Source organism: Seriola lalandi, unplaced genomic scaffold (genome assembly GCF_002814215.2).
Source record: "Seriola lalandi dorsalis isolate HSWRI2012SDOR001 ecotype SW California unplaced genomic scaffold, Sedor1 jcf7180002054816, whole genome shotgun sequence".
Taxonomy (NCBI): Eukaryota; Metazoa; Chordata; class Actinopteri; order Carangiformes; family Carangidae; genus Seriola; species Seriola lalandi.
Window position 1 is genome coordinate 142,689 of NW_019525369.1, and position 11,250 is coordinate 153,938.

Sequence of the window (11,250 nt, forward strand, 5' to 3'; positions counted from 1 at the left end):
GAGAAGGGAGGAAGAGGGAAGGAGGGAGGGGAAGGGAAACAGGAGCGATTCTGTGTCTGAGAGGGTGGAAGAAGAGGAGGAGGAGGAGGAGGAGGAGGTGGAAAGTGTCTTTGATCAGGATGGAGGAAGCCCGCTAAACCTGGGGGGCTCCAGCTTCTCAGGACAGACAAAAACTCCCCCAGAATGAGGGGGGATAGAGAGCTGAGAGCAGAGATGTAGTGGAGGGAAAACCGGCCTGTTTCTCTAAAGGAGATTTGTCAAGAACATCGCCTCGGAGACAAATCTTACATTTTAGTTTTGGTTTGAAGGACACAGACGTGGAGGGTCTAAAGGAAGATGCTTTTAAGTTGTATCATGGAGTGTGTGGTGAAAATTCATGGAACTGCAGTCCCCTTTAGTTAAAGTGGAGACGTATTATCAGCAGAGTGTTGCGGCATTAACAGGATGTGTTATTGGTAGCCGACTGATGAGGCTACTATCGGCCTGACTTATGGGTGAAGGAGTCAAACGGAGGCAGGATGGGAAGATGTACGACACACGATTACAGGAAGAGATTTTAATAAGTTGCGGCAACTAATGCTCTGACGTAGAGCACATCTTCATCACCACAGCCTCTTCTTGCTTGATGTTGAAACACCCTCACCAAGATATGTAAGATATGAGCAGTTGAGAAATACAAACTGTAACGATGGCATTGATTCAGCATTGCCATGAAAATATCTTTGATTTCTGTCCTTGTATCATTGGATTATTATTATTGATAACTGTAGCATTTAATTGTATCAGGTGAAGTAAGAGCTAAGTTTTCATTTTTTCAAATGATCAAAGGTTTTGTTCAAAATATATTTCCAAATCACTATAAGAGATTTCCCTGTGCAGGAGTAGGATTATAATGCAGCAGAAAAGGGACAAGTTAAATACATATACCTCAAATACGTATCGAGTGCAGTAATTACTTGATCATCTTCATCATCATCATCACTTTACTGAGCAGATATCAAGGGAATGGAAGAGCAAATCAAAAATGATGCACACTGACACTAACAGAGCAAAGAGAAAGAAAACAGCCGACTCCCAAAGGTCTCACGGCGTCACTGGATTTTTCTAACTCATGGCTTTCATGTTTTAACTTGAAGGATTACAGATTAGCAGATTCCACAACACTCCAGGTTTAAACCTCATACAGAGGACTGTCAAAACCATCCCATTTATTTATGTCACACACTGATGTGTTGCTGAACACTCACTTTGCTGGGTATTGAACTGTGATACTTTTATGGACCGACCCAACCGGTTTGATACTATTGAGGATGGAAAAATGTCTCGTCATTCGATACCTGAGGAGTAAAAGTGTAAATCTCATCAGCGTCAGTGAGCCAATCAGAATGCAGCATGCTCAGACCAAAGCTGGTGATTGGCTGTTTATTTACTTTTTTTAAGCTTGGTCTCTTTACTCAAACAAAAATTTGTACCGTCATATTTATTGTAATTTTATTTTTGTTCAAACAGATTTGATGAAATTGATATGGCATCAGTACAGACACCCAGCTCTATTTACTAAACCCTGACCTCAGACTGATTCCTACGTCATTAACAAAGAGATAATTAATGAAATACTGTTTAAATCTCAGACTACTTCTTCTTCTCAGACTTGGCCTCAGTTTCCAAAAATGGAGCCAGTTAAGATTTCCAATCTTCACTAAATGTCAAGCCAAAGACTCAACTCTATGATCTACTAAAACTATGATCAGTGCGTCACACTGAGGTGGATCAATCTGTGTTTTCAGGTCTGTTTCTGAAAGTTGCCCCTCCACACTGAAATACTTGCATCACTGCCATCATCAGCTGGTTACATCTGTGTTCAGTCTCCTCCTGCTGTGCATCATTACCTCCACTGAGTTTCACTTGTGTTTCTGTTGTCAGACATTTTTCATTTTTGATGTTTTTCTAAATGGATTCTCCATTTTGGAACTGGCTGGATGAGAATTAGAAACTCAAAGGAAAAAAAATAAAATAAAAACAATGTTGAGAAAGTAAATCTGAGATTCAACTCCCACCCAGCCCCACCCCTTTCCTCCCCGGGCCCCTGGGTGCTGAAGAGAGGCCCCGGGGCCCCTGATCACAGTGTGACAGCCTGGGAAAAGGCCCCTGATGCCCGACTGACCCTTTGATCTGGAATTAAAGACCCAGGAGCTCGTTCTGCTACAGCAGCACCACCACCACGGGACACTTCACACACACACACACACCCACACACACACACACCCACACCCACATACACCCACACACACACACACACACACACACACACACACATAAACTCAATGTGTAAGATCTGAGTTAACTAATCGAAAATTTGAAAACTAACTTTAACTTTGTTTATTGTGGGTTTTGTCTCTTCTTTGACAAATGAATTAGTGCAGTGGTTCCCAATCTTTAACAACTCATGGCTCAATTGAAAATCTCAAAAACATCTGACCCTGTGAATTAGACTCAAATACAAGTACAGGGAGGTGGAGAGAGAGTCTGTCACCATAACTGCACAAAGGTGAAACATAAAGAACGATTACACTCAATGGATAGTGAAACGGCAAGTAGATGAACCGATGAGCTAAATATCCACAGTGCCAAACATCTGCCTACACATGTGTGTTAATAACAGAATATCAGTTTTTTAAATATCATGGTTATCGTCAATACCTGTATATGGTGACAGCTCTGTACTGAAGCTTAAAGAATTAGTTGCTTCACTACTCGTCCTACACAGTAAACTATCTTTAATAGGAAAAGTTGCCTTTTGCCTAATTTTTTCAACAACTGTCATACAGGAAGCAGATAATCACTTATAAAGTTAAAACCATCTATGAGGGACTTTTAATTTGAAGGCACAGTCGTCTGTGTGGTGGTGAGGTCATGAATTTGAATATGTACAGCACAAGTTCAAGCTTAAAACAGATGTAATCATATAAACTGAAGAACTAAAAGTCACTTTTGCTCCAAAAAGAATATCAATCTAAATACTCGTACATTTCGATATAATTAAATATAATCAGACAGAAAAGGCACTTCATTTAATGCCGTGTCATGAACTGCCAAAGCCCCCATGAAATGTTCAGTCCCCTTCATAATTACTACACTGTGTTTATTATATCATACTCTAATTATAGTAATTATCATGCACTCACAATGTGCTTCAAAAGCACTGGCTGTGAGTCCTGATGACACTTGAAATAAAGTGTTCATGGACGACTGTGTTCGATTCTAAACTGTTTATAGACCTTAAAGCAGGAACATACTTCTCTAGTTTCTCTTTTCCATAACATACTCCACCTCCGTTTCTTTCCCTCCTTTATCTTGTCGTCTTCCTTTGGATTTCATAGAGTTTAAATTTATTAGTATGTCAGGATGGAAAGAAGCTGCTGCCAAATTGTTGCAGCATCCACTGAGATAATGAAACAGATATTAATTTGCAGTAATTAAGTAAAAGCTTGTTTTCTCTGGCTCGGCGACGTGATTGAGTTGTTTTGTGTTAATGGAAAATGTCATTCGTACCTACTCATCACTTTAATTATCTACTTAAATACCATTATTTTCAATGCCATCAACCAACTTTACATTTTACACATGATATACGTTGCCATGGTAACATCTCTGCGCACGCATGCACGCACACGCACACACAGTAGGTAACAATGGAAGACGGGGGAAGGGAAAAGAAGGCGACACCCACCTTTAGCCATCTTGTTGAGGACCATGTCAATCAGGACGTAGGTCCCAGACCTTCCTGCACCATCACTGCAGGGTGGGGCAAGAGACAAAGAGACAGAGTGGAGGGTGGGAGGAGAGAGAGAGAGAGAGAGAGAGAGAGAGAGAGAGAGAGAGATCTGGTTAAGTACTCAGATTATTACTTGTCATCAGTTAATGTGTTTGATTATAATTTTGACACAGCACAGCTTTGCTAATTTGTCCATTTTTTTCTTTTCATGATAATATTTTTTCACATTGTTATACGTATAGAAATATATACATATATGTACAAGGTAAGAAAACCTCTGCATACACCAGCCATTATATGTAAAACTGAGTTTTTATTGCATTAAATCTGTTTGTAGAAGATTGTAAAACCTGGAGAAGCAACATTAATAGCCACAGGCCCAATTTGTGTAGCAAGCCCCGGTTCTCCCAATAGCCACTCCATCATTGTATCCAGACAATGATGGATAAACTTGTTTTTTCTGGAGTGAAGACGAAGGTAGCCTGACTCCAGAGTTAAACATGACTGCAGCAGTCTGAGAGATTTAACATTTATATTTATAACAACAAGAGCGCAGCTCCAATATTTCTTTCTTTTTTTAGACATGGATGTAAACACGTTCGTCTATTCTAAAAAGACAAAATCAGAAAGCGACGACACACAAACTGATAACACCACACACAACATGAATTACACTCTGTGATGTATGTGGAGAGAATATTTTGAAACCTAGATTTAATTCAAGGGTTGAAAATTGATGTCTTCACCCCTACTAGTCTATTTCACTGGTGAGTGTGTAATCCTACAAACTCAAGTGTGTGTGTGTGTGTGTGAATATTTCATTTTCGCTGGGGCCCTAGTTATTTTCTGCAAGCCCACGTGTGCAAACACACACACACACACACACACACACACACACACACACACACACACACACACACACACACACACACAAACACCGCTCAATTACTGCCACTGGGTGTGTTGAATTATACAGCTGTGTGTGTTTGTGTGTTTATGTGCATGTGTGTGTGTGTGTGTGTGCGTTCTACACAGATACTACTATCACTCTGATCTAAGTGTGTGTGTGTGTTCGGTACAGGTTATTACGGTGTGATGAGATCTGTCGTATCGCTGCACCTCATCAGGATCATTACAAGCCGATCAAAGATATGTGACGTGTGTGTGTGTGTGTGTGTGTGTGTGTGAGACAGCAGAAGCCTGAGGGCTGTGAGTAAACATGTCAAGATGTCTGCTGCCTCCTCTCACTCTGTTGTCTGTCTCTGAGAGACAGAGAAAGAGGGGCAGAGAGAAAAGAGGACGATAAGACAGAAAGAGACATTGGGAGATGGAAACAAGAAGTCATGCTCTGCTCTGCTCCTTTGGTTATGTTTTTCTTTATGTCACTCATTCAGTCATTGTTTCCCCTTTTACTTTGTAAGACTCTTGTTTCAGATACTTCTGATCGTTGGACCCTCCCTGATTAGTTTCACCTGTCTCCCCTCACTGTTGTGTGCTGTCTCTAAGGGCCACTTCATCTTTGTACTTTCTGTCAATTTCTCCAGTGTTTAGTGATCCTGGTTTTGTCTTTGGCTACGTTCACACTGAAATGTTTTAAAACTAAAACGATCTCCGTTCAGATGAGCGTTTTAGCTCCATAAAAGTTCCTTCTCCTCCTGAAAGTTTCAGTGTGAAATTCGAAGAAGGAGACTGCATCAATTATGACAGCAGCAATGATTTGTGGTTAAGACTCAAGCTTGTGGTTCTGATCTGAACCAAAAAGAAAAGCTTTCATTTTAAAATGGTGTTTTAAAACCAAAACAATCTCCGTCCAGACAAGTGTTTGAACTCTGAATTAGATATAATCTCTGTCCATGCTAACACACCTGAAAACACATATCACATGAGCATTCACGAACAGTGGCCATTTGCATGCCAGTTGTTTACAGATTGTCTCTTGTCTACTCTGCAGTTGGTTAGCTGCAGAAAATACTACAAACAAGGAACAGAAAAGAGAATGAAATGCAGAATTTAACTGCACAGCAGCAGCTAGCAAAGACAACAAGGTCAGCAACCATGGTAACCATGGTAGTTGGGTATGATAAGACCCAATCAGGAGGCGAGGCGGTTGTCTGTATCATCGTTTCCAATGGTCTCCCTTTCTCCCGTCCAGACAATGACATTAACAGTGTTTCTAAAAGTCTCCATTTTGGGGGGCTTGAAAACTCCAGAGCAGTGTGGATTTAGTCTTTGTCTTCTCCCTGTCCGATATGTTTGCTTTCAATTCTGACCGCTCACCTTTCTCACAAACCTGTTTATTTGCAAGTAGAACACCGTTTTTTTTTGTTGAATCCAACATTGGTTCCATCAGTCGTTACACAAGAAAAAGCAGAGATGGACAAAAAATCTGACAGAAACAGAAATGGCAGAAAGAGACAGAAACCCAGAGAGAGAGAGAGAGACAGACGCTCTCTGAACGCTGTGTGATTATTGAGTTTCTGCATCTGCACTCTTCTCTTTGCTCACTTCTCATCCTGATTGCTTCACTCTGCTCTCTCCGTACATTAGGCTGATAAACGGCTGTGCACAGTTGGCTCTGACAGACTCGTTTGAAAGCTCTACAGGACGAATGTGAGAGTTTCTTGATCCTCTCATTACTATATGCTTAGACAGGATCGGCTGGTTGGGCTTAGGAATGAGCTTGGATTGGTCCAAATCGGGGTTTACAAGTAAGAATATAGATCTCTGCTCAAGACCTGGCGTCTGACGTGAATTACTGAGGTTAGAAATGCCACAAGCCGTGACAAAAACAGCTTCATCTGACCACAACAGAATCTGTTGTTGGGTAATCTGTTTATTATCCAAGATATAGGCAACAGATAAATGAATGTAAAGGTCCTACACACATCTCCTCGAGTTACATCTCCCTACTTTTCTGTTAGACTGATGACTTCATCAAAACTCCCATCATAGCCCCGCCCACCTTCAACCTAACAAAAAGTCTACAGCCTCATTTGTGCTTCCTTTATATATAAAAATAAATACTTCCATTTCAAACGATATAACCGTCACTGCCCACATACTTCCATCCGTCATTTACGTTGGCAAGGACGTTAACTAAGACATCCACTAGAGCGCAGCTCAGAGTCAAATGTCTCTGACAACAACAAACATGGCGACGGTGGAGGAGGTCACAATAATCCACCACTTAAGGAAGAGGCAAGAGATTAAAGGTAAAGTAGTCATTTAACTTTTGAATTGTTAGCAGTGCTAGTAACTCTCTCTGTTTGAAAAACGTTGTAACCATTAACAGCAGCTGGATTTTCAAAACAGAACAACTAAACTTGCAGCTACACTTAGATCAACCGTGATAAGATACCGTAGATGACCGCTGTTCATTTCCTGTTTGAAAACAATGGTCGTCTTTCAACCATGACCGTGCCCCAACCTTCATGCTGTGTTTTGACGACAAAAGTCATCCAAGGAAGTAGTTATTTGAACTCTTTTCCTAAACCTATCCCAGAATTTTTCTGCCTAAACCTAACCAAACTGTACTGGTCCACAAGATTAATCACGTGTTTATTATTGTAACCATGCCTCCGAAGGTCTGGTACACCTACACATATGTCTCTGGAAATGACCAGAGAACTCTTGATATTTGCTTCAGAGACAATTTAATATCAAGTGAGGAGTTTGTATAAATCTGTTTGTTACTTCAGCACCATGGACAGCGTCATGCTTTCATCAATACACAGCACAGTCAGGCTGTGGGCTGCAGAGGGAGGACGGAGGTTAACAACAGTTTGTGCTGACATATCTATGAATGAACTGGAAAAAATCAGTCAAATTAGCTGGTATCTTTAACAAATATGCTCATAATCCTACTAATGGTATAATTTAAAATAAACAAAATGACAGTGTCAAATATGACAATTACCTGCTAACTCCTTAATATAGCACAGGGTACAGCAAACTAGTCTTTCTCTTGTTGTAGACAGTCGGGCTGCAACCGTAGGAAGTTTCAACATAGAACATGTGTCATGGCGTCATGCTGTAACTGTCCCTTCAACCGACGCTGCTTTAAGTCGCTAATAACAGGAGGCGCTCCACTGTGTCGTATCAGAGTGTAGGGACAAAGGACCTGTATGTCCGTGCAGGCTGGAAGACTTACTGCAACACCTTCATATACATAAACAGGGTGTGTGATGGTTGTATTCACATGACCTCTAAACCAGAAAACTAACATTTCTAAACAATGAAATGTACTTATATTTATAAAAGTAACTAGGGGACGTCGGTATTTTCCAGCTGCTGTGGCTGGTGCTTCATAAAGACAGGTTTCATACTCTGCTGCAGACTGGCAATTTAGCTGAGAAATGAAGGCCCATCGTCCTGGAAGAACCATTACACCATATTAAATAATAGATCACTTAGTGGAGGAGTGAGCAGACAGACAGAACGGCAATCTGTTACGGAAGTTTTTTTTCTTCTTCTCTCTAATCCAATCATCGCAGGATGTTTCTGTAAAAACTGTGGCAGATTTTTCTGTTAAATACCGATTTAATTATGTCTCACTGGTCTGAGTTATTTCCTCAGGTAGTGGGGGTAGATGCAGATGTGATCACACACGCACACCCACGCACACCCACGCACACCCACGCACACACACGCACACACACACACGTACACACACGTAAATGCAAATACAACAGCTGCATCACTGCCTACCTCTATTTACCCCTCTCTCCCTCTCACCCACTGGCTCCAACTGTCACATTGTAAACTTTGAATTGCCTCCAATTAAAAGTTACCATCCTCACGGACAGTTTGTCACATTAAATCACAACTCTTCAGCTAATTTTTCATTTAAAATGTTTGTCATCCTCCACATGCTGACCAGTGATGAGAGCTGGTGAGACATGAAACAGCAGCGTGGACTGGAGGAGGACAGATACCACGACAGCTTCAAATCATCGGAGCAAACATTTTACCAGTAGAAGTGTCTGTATATCTTGTTGATATGCTTTTTTGCTCATTAACATCATTAAAAAATCACAAGCACTATGGAACAGATCTCAGTCAAAACAAAAAAATTAATAAATAATAAAAAAAAACAAAAACAAAAATAAACATTGTTAGCTGTTGTTCTACTTGCCTGCAGTGGACTATGATAGGACACGAGCGTCCCCGGTAGCACTTGTTAACTTTCCTGTAAAAAACAGAACAGACAGAAGAAATCAGTGTTAACATGACATCACACATGCAACAACACACAGTCAGAACACAATGTACTTTGGGCTTTAATAACAATGGTACAACATGCACAGTACTGTTGGAAAGTATAGTTGCACAACTTTAACATATTCACAAAACGTTTTTCTGAGCTTGTGATCTCCACGTTTTCACGTTAACATGTGATACTGAACATCACGTATCATGGCCTTAAGTGCACCATTTGTCGCATACCACTTACCACATGTCTAAGTAATTATCAGTTTACCTTAACTTCAATTAGTTCAACATGATATGTGTCAGTAAAAACAGGCGTAATAACTTTTCCATTGTGCAATGTGCACTTGGCAGAATGAGTGTGATTCAAGATTTAAAAGATCCAAGCCACTGTCTCCGACAACAAAATTGATGACGCAAGATGTGATTGAACCACAAGTAACAGTTGAACTTCTCTTGTCAAACAAAATTTAGGTTGCAACAACTTCTGATGAATAAACAGAATCAAACTGAACAAGAAACTAGGCCAATAATTAAAGAGAAAGAAAAAATATCTAAAAATTTCAAAATTTCAATTTCATAATTGATTGTCTTTCTAGCGGCTGTTGGCCAAACTTAAAACTTTTGTGTCCTGGAACTGATGCTCTGAGAAGACTGAAACAAATCCGATGATTCCACAGTTCAGTGGTGCTAGTCTATGAACAAAGACACCCGAACACGGTGGATGAGCTCTGGACATTTTTTTCATTCATTATTTTCAGCACTAGAGTAGATTTGGATCAAACAGATCTGTTACTTTCCACACAATGTACAACATGTTAAAGGTACACTCCGTTTATAATGATGAACCATCGACATGCTGCTGTTCTCTTCAAACAAAAATATTGGAAAGTTTAGGATAATCTGATCTGGAAGAACAACACCCACTTCCTGTTTGGAGCTGAAATGTAGTCCAACAGATTTCTCAGTAGCTCACAATTATTTATTAAAATGTCACTTCCACCCACATAACACATTTAAGATCTACACACATCCTTCATTGGTGGAAACATTGTTCTTCCATCAGTACCCTGAAATAAAGAAAAGATACTTATTTTCTTTCTTCCTCGGTCCACGGAAACTTTTATTTGAAGAATGGCAATAGTCACGTTGGATAATATTCTACAACATAGGAATATATATTTTGCGCTGCTTCCATGCATGCATAAAAAAGTCCAACTGTGTGTTGAAAACCACATCCCACAAAAAATAGTGGTGGAAACTTCACACCTTATTCATCAAAATGCAGAGCAGCCAGTGGATCTATACAAACACGCAGCTTCTATCTCAGCAAGAAGCAGTGAGCCGTGAGTCTGATCCCAGCTGGAGATTCTATTTCATGGTGATGACTCTAAATAACAATATTCAGCAGGAACATATTATGTAAAGACATGGTGAGTGTGTGTGTGTGTGTGTGTGTGTGTGTGTGTGTGTGTGTGTGAGATCCATAATGCATCATTCAGTTAATGAAAGAAACCTCAGACCTGCAGAGTTGAAGCTTCTTTGTTTTTAAAGTTTCCTGGGTCAATTATTTTCAGGGTGAATTTCATGACCTTTGGGTTCTTAAAACCTCCTGAAATCCTCAATGTAAAAATTTTTCCCACATTTCAAAACTTCTTTGGGAATTGAATATTTTACCTTTGCCAAGGTGCTCATGATTTTGGCCATCTTTCTTGTTTGTTAGTTCACAAGACACCTCAAAAACGTTGCGTATTTCAGTGGGATTTAGTGTAAAAAGTCAGGCCAGACAGAGTAGAAAATGACATTTTTTTTTACTGTGTAGCAGGACGTCTTTTTGTTATAGATTTCTTAAAGAGGCTTTGAACATTTTAACATTTTGTGCATTTGTGCGTGTGCATTTTGCTTTTCATGATTCCTCAAGTTCTGATATATAACACACATGAAACAGAATAATATAATCGTCAACCATTGGCCAAAAAAAGAGCAGAGAACTGCTGTTGATGTTTTTAAGGATTTTCTTGGAGGAAATGTTTCAGTGTTAAATTAATTTCTGGAACAGCATCACACAGTTTAAATGGGGTTTCCTATCTGAAGAGTCTTGTAAACACACAGAACCTGAAGGCAGTAAAAGCCCCTCATGTTTTCCTCCTCCACCCCGACCAAAACTGAGAAGTCAGAGCTCACTGCAGACAATCAAAAGTGATGTTACCATGGAAACAACTGGCAGAGGATCACCAACAGGAGGGGTTGGTGGGTTGGGGTGGGGG

The 11,250-nt window shown here is 40.2% G+C and overlaps 1 protein-coding gene across 1 annotated transcript in view; it reads right to left on the minus strand.

Moving 5' to 3' along the window:
• The window catches only part of LOC111669744 (receptor-type tyrosine-protein phosphatase N2-like), a 234,607-nt gene that overhangs the window by 10,056 nt on the left and 213,301 nt on the right, over positions 1 to 11,250 (minus strand). Inside the window, exons 20-21 of the mRNA XM_023426189.2 lie at positions 8,910 to 8,963; positions 3,731 to 3,795 (exon numbers count right to left, since the gene is read on the minus strand). Of these exons, the coding sequence (XP_023281957.1) occupies positions 3,731 to 3,795; positions 8,910 to 8,963 (119 nt within the window). The remainder of the gene's footprint in view (positions 1 to 3,730; positions 3,796 to 8,909; positions 8,964 to 11,250) is intronic.